Raw genomic sequence first — 19,979 nt, forward strand, 5'->3', positions numbered from 1 at the left:
AGTTCCGCTTCCAGCTAAATTATTCTGCTAACTCCTGTTAAAGCTATGAAGTGCTAAAGCAGCATTTACTGTAAAATGTTAAAATAGAAAATAAAAAATAATAAAAAAATTGCTACAGCATTAGTTACTAACCAAAAAATTTCAAACGGCAATCCCTTGAAATTTTAAAGTCATCACTCACTTTTGGATCTTCAGGAAATATGTTATCTACCAGACGCTTGTAGCGAGGTCGCAAAGCAGCACAGCAACAGCACACTCCTGCAGAGAGATTTACCCAAGAGAATTTAGTTTTAGGAGCTCCCGTATTTTAATTTGAAGTGACTAGCTGACAAGCAAGGAGGAAAAAGACACAGTGAATTCAGCTGCTTGTTACTATCAGCAATAAATCAAAATTAAAGTAATTGAAAATAACTTAGAAGTCAAATAAGCAAAACTACTATTATAATGTAATACATGAGAAAATACGCAAGCATCTTGGGTACTAGAAATGTACCTGTCATCCAGCCATACTTAAAAACATGCAGAAAAATCAAGACATTTCAAAATTTAGTGATATTAAAACCAAGGCTACTTCATTTGCTGTTTTATTTTCATTCTGAATGCTCACTGAAAACATAACTAAACATGCATTATGTTCAGGCTTCCACAAAAAAGCCAACTATGAAATCTTCTGTTTTACAGGCACCAATATACAACAATATAAACCACAATATACAAAACAAGCTCCCCCTTCATTATCCCACTATTTTATTACTGGGCATCGGACAAAAGACAGTCACTTGAAGTGGAGAAAGGAGTTTTTCTGATCTCACTTCTACGCTACTACTAATACTGTACTCATATAATCAGAACAATATATGTAACTTGCAATTTTATTAATTTAAAGAGAGTCATACTGCCTGCTCTAAGAAGATAGAAACCTACAAAGTATGGTTTGTTTTTTCTAGCACTCAGGGCTACTAGAACGCTGGAGTAATTCCAGTTTATATTAAAAAATAGCACCTGAAGTAAAAACTCAGCACAAAAAGAAAATAAAAAAATTTTCTTGATATCTTTCCAACTGTTTTAGCAGTGCAGATTTATTCCCAAAGAGTTTAAATGTTTTGACAAATCAGGTTTTAAATATTTCATTGGACATATTATCAGACTATCTCACCAGTCAGGTGTCAGACCAACATTAAAGGAGCTCTGATGCAAAGAACTACTAAGTAGAAAATAATACACTGAATATTAATATACCAAGTGCGCATGCAGATCAGTGGCTTTCTGGTCCTTCAAATCTCAATACCTAGAGCATTCAGAGTAGCTAAATATCTTATAAATATCTTAAAGGTATCCAGTTATGTAGTCCAAAAAATCATAGAACACTTTGCTAAAAATAATAAAAGCTGCAAAAGCTTTTACTACGAATCAAAACAGGGAAAAGGATAAAGGGTATCTTGGCTATAAATTTGATGATTACAGTTTATCTGCAAATTTTTCAGGCTGTGAAGAAGTATTAGACAAATTCATCAGGATCTGTGTTTCTTTACTTACATTGTTTTTAACCATATTTATCAGAATGTCTGGGAGATTCGTGACAAAGACTGCCCCAGCTGTACTTGTTTTTATTACAAGACTACATTAGTAGACATTCTCCCTGTATTCCACCTGTTTTCTGATACTACTTGTCTTTTGGACAAAAAAAATGAGTTCTGCTTATAGTCTGACAACTTAATTCTTGCAATTTATTTAATCAAAAGCAATTATCAAAGATAGATCTATGATTGTAAAACCACGCTTTAACTCTAAGTTCTCCTCAGTAGTCTTTTAACTCAGTTCATGAATTAGAGAGTCATACATCACCAGTAGAGATGAACACAGACTTCAATACATAACTATGAAAACAAAAAGCACTCAAGGAATAAAGAACTGGAATATTGAGAATTACCAGAAATAATTCAGACAGTTGTACAAAAATATTCTATTGAAAGTAATGTTGTGTAACATTTTAAAAGTAAGTAACATCATAATAAAAAAGGGCTATACTTCATTAGTGTCTAGTATATCACTCAGTATTGGGAAATTCAAGTATGACCATCAAAACCCACCAAAACAAGACCTAATATTGTTAAATGTGTCTTGAGTTAGGTATGCAGCTCCACACCTGGCTCCACACTCCGTACTTGTGTCTTCCTACTTGATTTTCTACCTTCTGGACCTCTGACATTGGTCCAGAGTAAACAGTATGGCTGATTACTACTAAGTATAACAAAATATTCTTACAATAACTGTAGTAAAATATTTTGCTACAGCTATCTAAAACATAACAAGAACAGAAAATATTGTAAAATATTGCATGCAAGACAGAGGCAATTAAAATACTTTTAGAGTTAGTTTCTCCTTTAAGTGACAGAAGAAAAAAATCCTTGCAAGGAACCACAATTTACATCTTCAAACGATGCTTTAGAACCTTGTCAATTACATAAATTTAACATAAAACCTGGATACAGTTACTCCATTGAGAAGGATAAAAAATATCAGGTATCAGTACCAACTCATTCTGGCAGCCTTACCCGATGGTTTCAGTTAATGCAAACTCAATATCGTCCAAATACTGCTCTTCACATTTATGGCACACAGTTAATTTTGACATAAAAAAAAGGCCTAACAATAAGTATATTGCATAAGATTTGAAAATTTTCTCTTCTCCCCATCCTGGATTTTCAGTAGTATCTTTACATTGCTATGCATTTAATTATAGCACAGTTTACATGAAAAAAAACAGACAAACTTTTCAAAGAATTCTCTATCATCAAAATATAAAACTAAAATTAATATGAATGTTAATGTCAGTAAAAGAACTTCCTAAACAGAACATTCAAGTATCAGAAAGCAAGACTTAATCTATCAAAGCTTTCGGCCCCCAAAGATATTCTGAGTAGAGAAATTTAAGCAGAACACAATCAGGAAAAAAATTAAGTGACAGGCTCTCCAAAGAACACAGAAAAAAGAAAACCAAAAGCAAAACCCCAAACAATCAACAGTCATGAGACAGATTTTGTGCAAAAACTCTTAATCATTGCTCAGTGTTTTGATATAACCAGGAAAGATTAATAAAAACATAGGAATAGGTTTAAAAAAAGTATGAATATTAAAAAAACCACCACAAAAATCAAGTCTTAACAACATACATTAAAAATAGACTGAACTTAGAAAAAAGACCCCAAAGTTTAGGAAGATTTCACTGTGTAGAGCAGAAAAAATGAATGTTGTAAAAGATGGATAGAAGCTGAGCAACTGAAAATGTATTCTTTACTTCTTGGATACAGATTTAACACAGATAAAAGCTGATCCAAATAAACACATTCATTTCACACAAATAAGCTGTTTTGTAGGTCTACAGAACGCTAAGCCAGGTAAAGAGAACTTGTTCCATTTTATGCAGGTTTATTGATGAAAAGTCCGATGACAATTCCCTTTCAGTGTCAAGCAAAATTTGCATTTTAATCATCTCCCCCTTGAAGACATCTTTACATCGTTTTATACAAGTAAATATAAATGTTAAAGCAATATCTACAGAGAAGTTCACACTGTTACATGATAGCCAAAGTAAAAGGTTTAAAAAATACTTATTGTTTACTTTTCCAGTAGCGGGATTTTCCAAGTTTAAACATGCATGTTCTCTTCTGCTAAAGGAGTCCTGTAATCTGCATTTTACATGTTAAGACTGTACATATTTCCCAGGTGTACGGGTACTTCTTTTTACACTCATTTATTCTACACAATAGCAGCAAGAAGAAACAGTCCACATTAACAGAAAATGGTAATTTCACCTACCCAAACACATGCATGGTCTTGGTTCAAAAGCAGTATTATAATCATAGGCTTTTTCTTGCTCAACAGTTGGAACTTGAACATACTGCCTCATCCTGGATATGATTTTACTTCTCGAGTACTTTCTCCTTTTTCAGAAATTAGCGCTCTCACACTAGCACAGAAGCAGTTACTTCACGCGAGGGCTCTGCAACACTGCAAGCTTATCTGATTAGCTCTGTGACATCTACATAAAGCCACCAAACACGTGAAAAACTTCAGTATCAAATTCTGTTAACAAGGCCAGGCACAAAAAAAGAGAAAAGAATAAAAGATACAATGTCAACGTGTGATTCACAGCTCATTGAATGAAACTGCACAAAGACATTACTTCAACTTCCCCGGAACACGCAGTTCATTATTTCTGTGACTAGAAACAAAAAATCAGTATAGTTTCAGAAAAAACTGTGTTCAGTCAGCTGCCACATACGACCGTAGAATGATAAATATTTTAGCAAAACGTACTCATTTGATCTTGCTGAAGAATGGCCAGAAAAAAAATTATTTAAGGCAGACTGCTGACCAAAAAGGTTTTTTAAACAGAAGGGTCTACCTCTAAGATTAGAGAAGCACTAATAGGTTAATAAAATAAATTCTGAACTATTATTAGAGATAGTATTAAAGAAGCAAGGATTACAGAATTTAAATCCTTAATATCCTTACTCACAAAGATTATGATACGTCAGGTAGAAAATCAGTTTTGAGTTAAGCAATTCTGATGTTACTTTCTGGCTTCCCATTACTTCTCATCATTTTATCGTTTTACTTCCTACATTACATCCACTTGGGTAACACAAATACAGGATTTTCATATAGGTATTTTTATAAACCCTGGAAATTATAAGGTACTGTTTATAATAAAATCACAACTAGTAATTTCCACTAAATAACAATTCCATACCAATTCTAGACTTAAGAGGCTAGTGCTAATAAACTAGCGTTTACTGCAAATAAATTTGGAGAAAACACTAAGCTGCACAGAAACTGTCACCACATAGCTTACTACAGAAACCCTACCGTGTGAATTAAAAAAATACACATTACAAAAAGTTTTATTTTAAATGAGTTTGTCTGAATATTCACTACTACAACTTACTTATACAAAATTACAGAAAAACAAACCTTCAAGCTGGCTTTAAACATAAAACACCAAGTTCTGCCCATCAAGTTTAAAACTGTCAGATTATTTTCCTCTTTATGAAAACCTAGCAAAACAGAAACAAGTGAATTGTATTATTTATCTAATGTTAGAATTTCTTCCAAAATTTTGTAACGCTGTCTAATATTGTTGTCAGCTGTTTGCAAAACATTAGCAACCTGAACCAGGATTTCATGTTCACTCACTGAATATTTTTGGTATGTCCCAAGCTTGGATGTGGTTGTCTATATCTTTATTGTCTATCTTCCAGGATTTAAAAAAAAATAAAAAGTCTCATTTATCAAAAACCAGCATAATTAACATAGAAATTTGAATCTACAGATAAATGCATGTTTTGCTAATATCAAGAAAGTGAGCAATATTAAAATTACACTTGGTTGCTCAATGTACTTAAATATAACTATGTAAAAATAGAGTACTTCACTTTTATATATCAAACTTTCATTTTACTTATTTTTCTATATCTGAGATGAGAAATATAAACAAAAAGAAATTTGTTTCAAGCATCCAGAGGGAAGTGCATAAAATAACACTTCAACTACTACACTAACCATACCTGGTTAGTTTTGAACTGTTAACATCAGTTGATGCATTTAATTCAGAACTAAAACTATTTTCAAGGGCATTCCCCTTCCACTATTAAAAACAGATCAAATATTTTAGAACAAGGAAATTATTCTGGCCATATAAGGGAGTTAATTAAAAATATTCTTCAACCTGCTATAAAAAGAACAACTGCTGTAAGGACGCGTTCATCAGCCATTGCAATGTCCCTGTAACGCACTCCCAGGGAGAACAGAGGACTCATCATTTAGACAGGATGAAGTCCCATCCCCCAGGTAAGCCTCTCCTCTTCCCCACCTCCCACCCCTGTGCTATTTGACTTCTAAACAGCTGGTTTCCAGTCTCTCTCCACCAAAACACAGCAAAGACAATGTCCAACACGCAGATGAAATTTCTGTCTTGAGAACACGATATTCATCTTTATGTCAACTTCTGACCCCCATGATAGCAAATTCTCAGTAACAGCCAATGTGGAAAATTCCATCCACTACCTAGGTTTGGCAATTTTATATTTATTTTTAAAAGTATGTTGGTGGTTAGATAATTTGAAACAAATTAAAAAAAACCAAAACCAACTTTGTCCCAATAATTTATTCTTACAGTAGAGCTGTAAAGCTAATTATAAAGGTAATTCTGGTGCGATATGACTTCAAGGTGTGTTCTTCTATACTTGAATGAACAAGGAGAGATGCACAGCACGATGCAGTGAAAAGCATGCAAAAATAATTTGAATATAAGCTTTTTGTGAAAACGAGAAATGACAATGCATGTCAAGCTACTAGTAAGAAGAAGGAAAAAAGAAAACCCCAACCTAGTCAAATAAGGCTTACCACTAAGCTTCTTCAACGAAGTATTCTCTTCAGAACCATTAGCAATTAAAACAAATCCCCAGGGAAGATATTATCTTTGGAACGGTGCCTTTTAAAGACTTATAATCCATTAAAAGGAAGTTTTCCATTACATCAACTTCTCTGGTTGCATTCTTTTTCACAAGTTCCACTGCCTGCAGTGTTTCCACACTGACTCTTCTTTCTCCCACCTTTGTTGTCTTCACACAGTAACTTTGTTTTTCTTGCTCATTTCTGTTCTCTTCAACACCGCCTCCTCCTTTCCTACTCTGAGATAGTACCAGCACTCTCTATTTTTAATATAGCATTAAGAATATCTAAAATTAATCCGGTTCCAGTGAAAGAATCTCCATAGCTTATTATGAATTTTGCTTCTTAGTTCCTGTCCTTACTTACCTTCCTATTAAGCTGGCCATAACAAGGTCATTTACTTCTCATCACTAAAGCAATACAAAAAGGAAATTTTGTCACTCTGACTTCAGAAGACACCTGGAAAGACATGTCTACATAAATCTCCTTGACCTCTCTCCATCACAGCTGGCACAGATGACCTGTTCATGGGAAAAAAATTGGGCAAAGTCCAACTTTGATTCCTGCTTTCAATACTAGGTTTGCAGTCAGGAAATGAGTTTTAGGTGATAAACCCAGAGGAGGAAAGAAAAGGGGGGTTGTGTCATGATACTCCTATTTCTAAACAAATGCTGATTTCATAGCAAGGTGTTTTGTAAATCAGTGAAAAATGGGGATATAAGCAAACTACTGGACTAAAGGAGAAGGGGAGGGAAAAGGAGGCTCATAGCGCTTTGTATAATCTCTGAAGCACGTGAACTGGCATTATTCCACCACTCAGACAAGTAGTAGAGCACAGAGCAGATTGATAACAATGACAAAATACCCACTGTACTTAAAGGCCTCATCCAGTAGTACACTGAGCGAGCAGGATATCCTTCACAGAATCACGGACTGATAGGGGTTGGAAGGGACCTCTGGAGAGATCATCTAGTCCAACCCCCCCCGCCAGAGCAGGTTCACCTAGAGCAGGTTGCACAGGAATGCGTCCAGGAGAGTTTGGAATATCTCCAGAGAAGGAGACTCCACAACCTCTCTGGGCAGCCAGTTCCAGTACTCTGCCACCCTTAAAGTAAAGTAGTTCCTCCTCATGTTTGGATGGAACTTCCTATGATCAAGTTTGTGCCCCTTACCTCTTCACCTGATATTTAATTCAGAATAAAAAAGTAAAGAGGGATTGACATTATCACAACAGCCTCCTTCTACTCGCACTACTTAACACGAATACTTTGATCCGTCTCTCCTGGTCCAAACGCCTGGTGCCTCCCAAGATCAGTGGATAGAGGAGGACAGAGTCGCCCCAGCACAGCGATGATTCTGGCATAGAAGTAAGCTCCCAGTACCAGACAGACTATCCTATTCAAAGCCTGGCTTCACCTTATTCTCTAACCCAGATGAGCAATTTTCAGAATACCGCACCCTTGAACACTTCACAGCTGCAGAAGATAGCTTTAGGTGACAGATAAGTATGCTCGAACCTTTGTAGGCACTCAAAGGCCAACAAACTTGCTTTACACTCCCTCCATGGGTTCCACTGAGCAGGGGGGCTGCAACACCTGCACATCCCCTTCCACCTTGTTGCATGTAAGAAGCATCATCTAACACGGAAGACCATTCTACAGAAGATGCTGCAGCACCCCAGGACTGAGATGGACATTGGGCTTGAAGGAGAGGAAGGACACTATACAAGGCATGGTTGAAAGGTAACAAGACAAGCAGCAGCAGGGAGTTCACTTGTGAACCCAATATTGAAAGCAGGAATGAACTTGACGAGAGGAAATGGCCACAAGTTGCGCCAGGGGAGGTTTAGATTGGATATTCGGAAAAACTTCTTCACTGAAAGGGTTGTCAGATACTGGAACAGGCTGCCCAGGGAGGTGGTTGACTCACCATCCCTCGAGATACTTAAAAGACATGTGGATGAGGCACTTAGGGACATAATTTAGTGGTGGACTTAGCAGTGTTAGGTTAACGGTTGGACTTGATGATCTTAAAGGTCTTTTCCAACCTAAATGATTCTATTCTATTCTAATCCCTCACAGATGCTCAAGCTAGTCAAACCTTTTCTTCCCAGTCCCAGCTCCAGGAAGCAAGGCAGAGAGTCAACAGGGACTGTCTCTGTGCCACTCCCCTCACACCCAGTTCTAGTTTTAAAAGTTCTAAACTAGATGTTCCACACTCCCATTCCCATTGCATGTCCTCATAGACTACTGGACACAGCCCTCATTCCCAGCAAGGAAGAAAGTTATTTCATTGTTTGAACACTTGCTGCTCACTTCTGTTTTGCTACAGGAATTAATGTGAATTAAGCCATTGCCTTTAAAGCAACACCTCTTGTATATGCCTGTATTTTGAGGAGAGGGGAGGGCAAGAAGAGGGCATCATCAGGAAGCCAGGACAAGAACATGGGTCTGGATACAACTTTAGCCAGAGCATTAGGGCATGGCAGGGGCTATGAAGTACGGGCTAAAGCAAAGTCAACCATCTAGCAGTGATACTGCAAATTATACAAGCTCCCATTGTAAATGTGGTTATGTTACAATTAATAGTACATTTAGTCTCAGGCTTACGGCAGTAGCACATATGGATTACTTAGCATCTCTTAGAACACAAACAGCCACCCAAACACCATGAACAGTTCTGCCTTTCAGCAAATCTCTTGATTCCAAGGTCAGAGTCATGAAAGAAACTGCACAACTCCTGACACATGGGAAAGTTGCCAAAATGTCTAAAGATCTACTTTGCTGGTCAATTGAAATTTATAGTAGCCTCTTCTGCTTTTGAAGCTGTGGCCTCCCTACACCAAGCAATAGATGGAACAGCATCAAAACATTCCCTGCTTTTGGAAGGTCATGAAGATTTTGTCAATACTACACATTTGCACTCTTTGAAGAGAGCTTGAAGGATGGCATTGGTAAACTTTGACCATCACCTGCCCTACAGAAGACAAGCTCACTTCAAGCCAATAAGTAACTGGTCAGAAGTGCCAAGAGTTGCAAGTCTTCTCAGGGTGGTAAACACCTGAAACTTCATACATTGAAAAATCTGAATGAAGCATGAAGAAGTTTCCTGACTACTGCTGCTTTTTCCATTTTCTTAAGACAATGCAGCTTGTTTTCTTGATCCAATCCACAGGGGAGGAACACAGCTGCAGTGGTAAGAACTCCCAGAATCTTATGGTGCTGCCCATCTTTTTCCTCAGAGAAAATGATGCTCAGAACAGTTGCGTCACTTCTTTATCACAGGTGTCCTATGACTGCTGTATCTAGGCTGGGAGGATTAAATTCTCCACTCCTGCTCAACGGTGCCTTGCAGCACATGTTGCCCAAATACACAACGCTGAAGTAGACCACATTGTCACTTGAATTGCATCATGAAGAAAAATAAGGCGTGAGAAACTTTGTGAGTGACAACAGCATGTGCGCCATGATTAAAAGTCCCAATGATGAGGAAGCAAAGGTTCACAGGCCCTCTTTCTGGAAGCCTCAAAGTTAATGCAGTAGAAAGGTTTAGCTCAGGGAACTAGATTTTAATTTGTTCAGAGTAAACCACTGAACTGTATATAGGACATGTAAGACTGTGTTGTTCTATATATCCTTTTTTCTATTAATACACCCCAAATGCCAACATAAGCATGGCCAGACCTTCAAAAAAAGTTTTACCCTCATTTGAGCACACTCAGCTACAGACTTCAGTACATATACACAAATTTTGAAAAACATTTCCTAATTAAAAAGGAAACTTTCTGTATACAAGTAGTTCAATACCACATTGCATAAATTTGATTCCCACACACAGAGTACATAGAAAGCAACATAAGAAAGAGAATGGATGAAAACTTCTCTGTGAATCTAGAAACATTCTGTGGTATCCACACTGAGAAAACTGAGTGCAGCAATTCTGAGGCACATACACAGGGCTCAAAATATGAAAAAACATCTGTTCCTGTTCACTAACAAAGGGTTTAAATTGTATTGGCATTATCGAAAAATAAAATGCTAAACCAAAATCTTGTAATGTTACGTTGAAAAAACAGTCACAGAAGATACATAAGCTTAACAACTCAAATTTTTGTTCAAGTCTCACCAATCTTCAATTAAATACCCTGTTTGCGTCTATACCTACCCATTTGATTTTCCCAGAAAGTATTTACAAAACAGGATATTGCAATTTGGACATGTGAACATACATATAGGAGAGCATTAAAATAATTTGGAATCCAGGATTTGAAAAAATCTCTTTACTTATTATCAATAACAGGTACTCGGAGCTGCCCATACACTCTATTTTACACACTTTCTTTTTCTCTGCAGACAGCTTTACCCAGTTCATCCTGCCCTTATAGAAGAGCAGCTTTGTGCTACAAAAAGCAAGCAGAAGTTTGTGCAACAACTTTTCAGTATTAACAGCTTTAAACACAGACATGACAGACAGAAGTTACTCTAAAAAAACCCTCCTTCTAGGTTAATCTTAATTATAAAATATACTCGTGGTTGTTATCTTTCTCATTAGTTCTGAAAAGTGCTCCAACTTGGATTCAGGTTTCCCAGAATAACTGAAAAGCAGCTGTTACAAGGTTCTGAATTGTCTTCTCCTCTCCAAAACAGTGAGATTTAAGGGTAGAACATATGCCTATCTAAAAATACGTATCCCAGCTAATTAAAAAGCAGTTTACCCCCTCCTGTAATTTGTCACCAGCCACAGAGTACAAAAGGAACATACATGCAGCTGCTCTTCTGTGCATCTTCAGCACCTAAAGGCTATATCCCTTTGCTACCACCACTCTGTTTCCCACCAAACTAAACTGTTCAGCCTAGGAGATGGTCAGTGTAAGAGTCAGACAGCCTTATATTTATACACAAAGAAGAAGTTATATACACCCATATTGTTATTCAGCAAGTCTTAGGTGTCTCAGCTTTCTGTAGAAACCAGACAGGACATCCATGGGCACACAGGCTCATTGGTTTCCACAGCAACCCAAGCATTCTTCCCCACAACCAGCACTCCTCACCACACTGCAATTCCAACATCAGATTCAATTTGCAACGATAATGTTCTGTCAGTTCTGAAGAACTTTAAGCTCATGTCTAAACTAATAACAGATCACAAACACAACAACACATGCATATAGAAAAAGTCTTGGATCCAGCTTGCACTGCATTTATTACGAGACGAGAACTCTGCTAGCTCAATCATACCAGACACGGATTGATTATTATTTAATAACTATTCATATTTTATTACCCATGAAGTTCAAAAGTAGGGTATCAGCATCTTAAAGTCCTTTTCTAATCATTAAACAGTTATGTTCTAGTTTAATGAAAATGGGAGAATCTGTTTTAATTGCATAAATTATTCTGTATTTGTTAGAACTACAGAAGGAGACCAACAAAATATCCATGAAGATTTATCTTCACATATTTCCTTACATATTAACAGCTTTACAGCTTTACAGAAGTATCAGGAAGGAGTACTGATTTAGTATCATGATATAGGTACGTGTTAGGTTGAAATTCCTTACTCATTCTCTTACTAAGGAATGAGTAAGCATTCTCAAGCCACAATTAAAAGGCTCGGGGTGCCCATTTCAAGCCAAAGTACAGACCTCAATTAAAGACTCGGGGTGCCCATTTCAAAATACTGTAACATGTCCAAGTACAATTGTGCTCTTCTTGAAAAATGAAAGGACTGAGACCTTTAACAGATCTCAAGTTAGACATGAAAAGGAAGGCTGAGTTATACAGGTGCCAACTCTCTTTTAAAATCTTGGGGTCTAGAATTCTACTCAGACTTTACATGGCACAAATCTATCTTTTTAAAAGCCACTGAATTTAAAAAGAACTAAAAAATGTTTATTTAAAAATCAAATATTTATCTTTTCTCACATGATTGTTGGGGATTTTGCACATCCTTACAGAAGATTAATTCTTACTGCCATGTTTCTAGTTTAGAAAAACAATTTAATATTTTAAAGAAGCCAGAGTTCTTAAACACAACATACGAGTACTTCAGTAGCATTCATTTCATGAGCTCAGTTATATGCACACATAAATTGTCAAAGGCTAGACAGCTCTTTATGAAACCTTTTTGCTCTGAATTAAAAGCATGCAAGTCAGACTACTGCAATATTCACTCTACACAAACACATTTACTGATTTAAACTTCTGTTCAAGAAAACAGCAAGTACTCCATAAATAGATTTAACTAATTTGATTGTTGTATTTTGTCCTTAGGCAAATTAAGAAGTTTCCTAGTTTACAAATGGCTTGCTAGTCTTAAGTTTCTTAAATATACCTGTGCAAGACAAGGATTCTTTAAGTGTTTTAACTTTTGAAATGCAAACAATTATGACACGACCCTTATGTTAGAAAATTTCATATTGACCTCTACACGGGTACCAAAAAGCTTGTATTCTTTGAGCCAGCTGGGTTACCAGTAAGAGTCATAGGTCATTCCCTTGAACACATCAGCTACAAACAGAATTTGCTAGTATACCTCATAGACACGAACTCCAGAATACGGAATCAAGCAGAACTTTGGCTGTTCAGCTAAGCACCTTCAAGACAGCAAAATCCAGGACTGTTCATCTTTGGACTTGACCATTAGCTGAAATCTACAAGTCAGTAGATGAGGAAGAGTCTCATTCACCTACCTACCCCAACTTTCTACTCATTCCTGCCTAATTCCTGCACTAATTAATCTTGAACGATGTAACTTTCTAGAAATGAAATAGCACTCTTTGAAAGCCAAGAGTCATGTACACAGCTAACTTCCATCTTCAGCAATTCACAAGGTACCTGATTCTCTAGAGAGCCACTGGGGATCTTAGCGGTCAACGATGGGGAAGAAAGTCCATACACCATGTAAAGGGAAGACCAAAATATTTTTAAAAGCAGTTTACCTTTGTCTTTCCACAGAGACATGCATTTAATCACATAGTGGAAAACTTACCCCCCTCCCAAAAATCAATTTTTCTTTGTTGTCATGCATACAAAATAGGACACTTGCATGCATAATCAGCATGAGCCTTCTTACCCTTTCGTCCCATGATTGAGAAATCAATAGCAAACAATGCTGCACATGAAGGTTAATCGACTGATAGGAAAACCAGTTGCAAAGCGATTTCTGTAAATAACAATGACAGCCATATTTTAATAAAGCCTGAAAAAACTATGAAGCTACATTTTAACATTCGGTGAACTGTCCATGTATAGTTTAAAAGCACATAAAGGCTTTGATGGGGGACAGAATTAAGTTCACCTCTAAAGCGTTTGATTTCCTATGTTATATGCCCAGATTGCGCACACATAAATGACAAAAGCTGAAAAAATAATTTTTTCAGGTTTTGACAAGGAATTGATGAAACAAAATTATTCATTTCTTGGCTCTACCGAAGTGTGTTCCAAAACAAATGGAAGGAATGAAAGGAGGAGCGATGTTAATGATGTTACCAGACATTATTTGCAACGTGTTAATAAGAGTAACTTTCACTTTCTATGGAACTGCTCCTAAACATTAACTTTCACAAATGGGGTTAGGATGATGCGTACATAGAGAGAATTAACAGCTAACAGAAAACAACAAAATGAACACTTGTTCAAAATTAACAAGTCTTAAATAAATCATTCTTCAACCATTCATTGAAGAATATGGAAGGAATCACCCCAATAGCACACAAAGTTGCTTAGGGTATCATGAGTGAAATAAACAGATGTACAAAGAGCTACAGTTTTCCAGCTACAAGTTCCTGGGGTTTTTTTCTTAGCTTAATCAAAGGATACATCTAGAGAAGTTACTACCTTTTCTTTTCAGTGTAGAAAAGACAATCACCTGAAAATAATCTGAAGAAAATCTGTATCTAAGCTATTTACATATTGAAAGCATTTATTGTATATTGTTATGTAAAGAATCGATTACATATTTTGTGACCATAGTATTATAATAGTTACAGATATTCTGAAATACAGTTATTTTCCTTTACTGGCCTAGGTCTAGCAAATGGCAAACTGCCAAAGGAAGCCCAAACCATGACACACCCTTGGCAGCTGTTTTTCAAGTTCCTGTGTTGGTTAGGTTAGTAGTTGAAAGATGGACTTGATACAGGGCTGCTCATGTTTCTCATCCTCTAAGGTACTAGAATCAAGCAGCAGACAATGATTTGAGATACTCCTCCATGTAAGTCTTCTCCAATGGTCGAAATATGAAAATTTTATAGGATTATAATATATTTATTTTAACACTGTTCTAAGTAGTCATCAATACTATCAGAAAACTAATAGGGTTTCTACTGCCTATAAAATACAGCAATTGCGAAAAATGCTTCATTAAGTGGAAGGTCCTTTTTAGGGTTTTAAAGTATCAAGGGTACATGACAAACATATTCCAAGTGAGGAAAAATTATGTTAGACAGAAAGAGTGGAGAAAGTTATAAATTAGAACTATGGCTTAATTTTCACTAAAAACATTATCATGCTTAGCCCATGAAATATTTCTATAGACAGATTTAGGAATATATCTCCAGCCACCACGGGTATTTTAGAACTGTATTTCACAGGGAAATAAATCTTCCATTCTCTTTAACAATCTTGTTATTACTTACTTATCATATACAAAATAAAAACTAGAATTGCAAAAGACAAATAAATGAATTTCCCAAAATAGTTGTAAGGGAAGAAACCCAAAAAGAGGAGGTTATCTGCCTCTTAAAATGCATTAAGGACATTAAATACGAGTTAAGAATTCATTTACTTCAAATTCCATTTCAAGTGCTGTTTTCCTTCCTACACTTGGCAAGGAAGTTCTATACAAGAAGAAAACTATAATTTTAAAAGTTTCTTGGGTTTTTTTTGGTTGGGGGGGAAGGGTGGGTTGGTTGTTTGTTTAAAGACCATGAAGCAACTTAACTGAAAGCACGAACATCCAAGAACAAAGACAATCACTATTCAGTTGTTCTATTTACTTTCACCTCACACAAACTGGGGAAGTCACGAGTACACACCAACTGCAGACTAGTTGTCTCTGCAAAGACAACTGGTAAAAAGCTACATGGTGTTCAGAAAGCTGAGGAAACAAAATGTTATCTAGTTTAATGAGAAGCAATCAATGCACTGAGCATACCTGGAGAAGCATTCTGAAGTTACCAAGAGTCATTTCACTGTAACCAAGAACAGGCCAAATCATGGAAGATTTTCCACATAACTGATACATGTATCTCTTAAACCAGAGTGGTCTCTTTCTAACTGGCAAATATTTGACAGAACAGCATAGGCGATGTTCATATTAGTAAATGTCACAGCAGTAATTAAAGGGAAGAATATGGGAAAATTACATTTGTCAAAATCCTTATTTTTATTTATTTGCTCTCTTAATTTGCATGTTACAGTCAGCCATACAAGGCCCTGCTAATCAGCAGCTAAAATCAGTTTAACCTATCAATCATTACTAACAAAACCTTGAAAAGCAAAGATATAATTAAGTATGTTAATGGCACAAGTAAGAGCAAGAGAAAATAGTAAGAAAAGAAAAAAGAAAAAAAATCGCAAGCATAGCTACAACAAAAAAGTAAAATACATTCTTATAGTCAGCAGGTGTTCTCACCTGTATCACACATAATTTTTCTAGTCCAAGCAATTTCATTTTAGTATAAAATCTGCCTTTAAGTTAAATATTAATTGAAGTCGGGAATACAGCCAATAAGTAGGTTAGCTGTTTCTGAAAAAACTCATTATCTACCAAACTGTGTTTCAAGCATCTGATTAAGTGTGAATATCTGGAACATAATGTCCAAAAAGCAAAGAGTCTTAAATAAGTGTTTTGATATATGATTTAGCTTTGCTTTTTTGCTTAACAGAAGTATTTGTAATATTTCAATCCAAATGCAGCCACCAAAAAAACCTACCAAAACCACCCACGTTCCATAACAGAATTATGTTAAATGAAATTATCTGCACAAATTATTGAATAGGGAAATTGAGAGCACACTTGTGACAAATGAAAAAACACATACTGCCTGTACTGCAAAGCCTATCTGGTTACAAGTTCTTCAGTTTTATTTTTAAAGAAAAGGACTAATTAATATTTTAATCCATGGTTTCTTTGTGATAAGGTGCAGCTAAATCAGTTAATAAAATAGCTGTGGCTCAAACCAATCTACTTGTCCTATATTATAATAGCAATGAGAAAATGCATTTGCTTTCTCAACATTTCAGAACTTGAATTTCAACTTCAGATGAAGACACTATGTTTCTAAGAATATCTTACATCAATGCCTATGTTACTTGCCCAAGAGGAGCTATACATAAAGTTATAGCTACAAAGAATATAGGGAAAAGCAATGCTTTGGCAAGATTGCTGCAAGTGCTGCTGCATTTATATAGCATTACACCTCCACTACAGACTAGATTTCAATAGAGATGCCATGCCATGGCTAGTCGAAACCAAGCACTTTTACTTCTTAAGCGAGCAGACTGAAAATTGTCTATTTATGAGCTTTTACTGTATTGAGACTAAAACCTTAACATTATTTCATTAAGGACTCAATGCAGCACTATATCCTCATATTCTTAAATGGGATCACTAAACAGCAACATCAAGAGAAAATTTGATAATCCAGTATGTAACGAACAATTCATGCAGAGACCAGCACACGACTGAGAACATTATGTCTGCTTAATTGCCTATGTTCATGTCTCTCCCTGTCAATACCACATCCCAGTTCTGACTACATGCCTATTTTTTGGACAGTTCATATTGAGGGTGATAAAAAGTATATTGTCCTGTGAATGTTTCATGTACAATAACTTCAAGACTGACTTCCAAAGTGTCTCTAGGAACAGCTAAAGTCCCCAGAAAGACTAATAAGTCTCCTTGCTCAGTTGTTCCATAATACCAGTATCTTAGCCTCTCCTGACCTTCCAAACCACCACTGTCAGATCTAGACATTCCCTAACTACTGTACTGCAAAAAAGGGATAAAAATATTACCAGGAACTGATATAGAGACTCACGAAAGCAAGCAGGACAACACCGGAAGAGGGAGTTGGCCAGGATGACCTGAGAACTCCATCAAACTTTCCTTTTAACTAGATATTACTATTCTACTTTGTTTATAAAGAACTTGTTATAGCATGACAGAAAATATTTTTGGAAAATATTTCACTCTAACAGCCTTTTCCACATTTTATTCCAAAAGATGCTCAACATACTTGTTGATGTGTGGGATGAGAGAACTCCATGTGAAAAAAAAATAAATATCCCAGCCTTTACAAACAACTGAGCTTTTCAGGTTTCAAGGTAACACTAAATAGCAGCAACCTGTTTCGTCAATATGCTCTGAAAAGAATCCTGTGGAACCTCTAAAGAAGCCTAAACTAGCAGGCAGAAGCTTTCCCTTTCACATGCAATAAAGTTGAAGTCTTGAAGGCTGTCTCTATGTACATTGATAAAAAGTACAACTAGCAACAAAGTAATGCTTGCTTACATTAAAATCTAACCATAGTTCTTCATCACCACAAGTTTTGGAAGGAAAATATTAAGAAAGTACTGTTATTTCATAAGAATTGCAATACACACACATCTGTTAGGTTACCTTCCCTTCATCCACACACTTAAAGAACTCATCAAATATACACAGAAGAGAAATAAATGGCTGCGTAGTTCTGAATGTTTCACTACAGATAAATATTGCAACCAGTTGTTTTGGTCTCCTTTAAGTTCTATCTGACACTGTAGTAATGCAAACTCTAAATGCATTAGGGTAAACAGTGTTAATAATGACCCTGAACATAAGCATACCTGGTTTGGGGGGGGGGGGGGGGGGGGGCGGAAATCTTACTTCTCCAGTTTAATTGTTTAAAAAAACTACATGCTTCTTCACAGCAAAAGTGAGTACCATAATAGAGGCCTTTACAGTACTAAACACTACATACAATTGAAACACAGCAACAGTTCACCATATTACAAAGGTTGAACCACAGTACAGTTGGAACAACTTACGCCAGCTGCTTCTCATGCAAATTGACAGTATAATACATACATGTTTGCCACTCTTTTCTTACAAAAACTCATGTCTATATAGAGGAATAATTTCAACTATTTACCACAAAAGCAGAAAACACCTAAATACTTACAGTAAGGTATTTTACATGACAGTGGTTCAAACAACACCACATAGAATTACTGCCAGACATTTTTAGTACCTAGTAGTCACAGCTTATTACAAATCTTATGACAAATCTTGTCACTGCAAAAGAAAAAAGCTCAAACATTTCCTCATGAAATCATTAGAACGTGAAATCATTACAAACCTATAATTAAAATGCACTCCATATGATTGCTACTGTAACTTTATGAAGACTTCTTTATCGTCTGGATAAAGCAGACTGCTTTATCCAAAGACTAATGTTAGTAATTTTACTAGAGACCATGCAGTTTTTTTCTAAATAGAAAATACAAAAATCAAAAAAATTTTAGTTGGAATACTATTATAATACATGTTGTAACTTGAGCCTTTGTGTTAGGGAAATTTGCTACTCTTCAAGGTAAATAATCATTTGATTCTTAGAAACATCTGCTTCAAGAATCTCATTTAACTTTGTTAAAAATTTTAAGACTTACCACTTTATATCCTAATTCTAGCTTCTATAAACAATATTTGTAATTTTCCAAAGCTAGAATTATAGCTATATCAGAATAGCTTTTATTTTCTGAATACAACTATTTCAGAGCGTACTTTAAATCACAAAATTCATCAGTGTTAAACTGTGATCTACTCATTGAAAAGGAAAACGCAGAGCCCATACTAGGTTCCTTTGAAAAATATACGGAGATTTACAAAGGCAGAGGCTGGATAATATTGAGATCTTAAGTATCTTAAAAATGACAGCAAGTATCATAATTGGGGCTTTTTCCATTTTAATTTTGGTAGAATTTTTAATCCCCAAAGAAAATATCGTAACAGTAAACACCCCTAAATACTCTTTTAATGTACTTAAGGTAACAATACTTACTGCCAGGCATTGTTAACCAGGAATCTGTCTTCTATTTTGCAAAAATATAATAAGCTATAAAGAAAACAAAAAATTAAGTCAAGACAACAGCTTTAGACAATTTACATCCAAATATATGTAGAAACTTACGCAGACGAGCCAAAGTCACATTCTTCAGCTTCAATATCAGAGGCTGTTACCACAGAAACCCAGATATTTTATCTAAGCAGACTATATGTAGGTTTTTCCAGTTCTTGAAATTTAGTCATTCTGTTCTTGTATTTGATGCCTGACTAAACATTTTTCTCTGTATTTATTGGGATGACCTTTCGAGCCATCACTGTTGACTAAATGGTGTATAGCCTTACAGGATACTTCCACTTCAAACGTAACTCACAGCACTTCTCTGTTAAAATACCTGTGAAAGGTTTCTGTTCTAGACAAAGAAAAATGATGCTGAAAAATCTGTGTGTAGCACTTTCTAGGACATTTTTCTCCC

At 35.8% G+C, this 19,979-nt stretch overlaps 1 protein-coding gene across 2 annotated transcripts in view; it reads right to left on the reverse strand.

Annotated features, from left to right (window-relative positions):
• EFR3A (EFR3 homolog A) overlaps positions 1-13,551 on the reverse strand; it is a 79,107-nt gene extending 65,556 nt beyond the window's left edge. The window contains exons 1-2 of one of the 2 annotated variants that reach the window (XM_059815291.1): positions 13,531-13,551; positions 182-258 (exon numbers count right to left, since the gene is read on the reverse strand). In XM_059815291.1, coding sequence (XP_059671274.1) covers positions 182-258; positions 13,531-13,543 — 90 coding nt within the window. In that variant the 5' untranslated portion in view covers positions 13,544-13,551. Of the gene's footprint in view, positions 1-181; positions 269-13,530 lie in introns of those variants that run through there. The other variant, XM_059815292.1, reaches the window with a different exon arrangement.
• Between the last annotated feature and the right edge of the window lie 6,428 nt (positions 13,552-19,979).

The sequence above is a fragment of the Gavia stellata genome, chromosome 3 (genome assembly GCF_030936135.1).
Source record: "Gavia stellata isolate bGavSte3 chromosome 3, bGavSte3.hap2, whole genome shotgun sequence".
In the NCBI taxonomy this organism is placed as follows: Eukaryota; Metazoa; Chordata; class Aves; order Gaviiformes; family Gaviidae; genus Gavia; species Gavia stellata.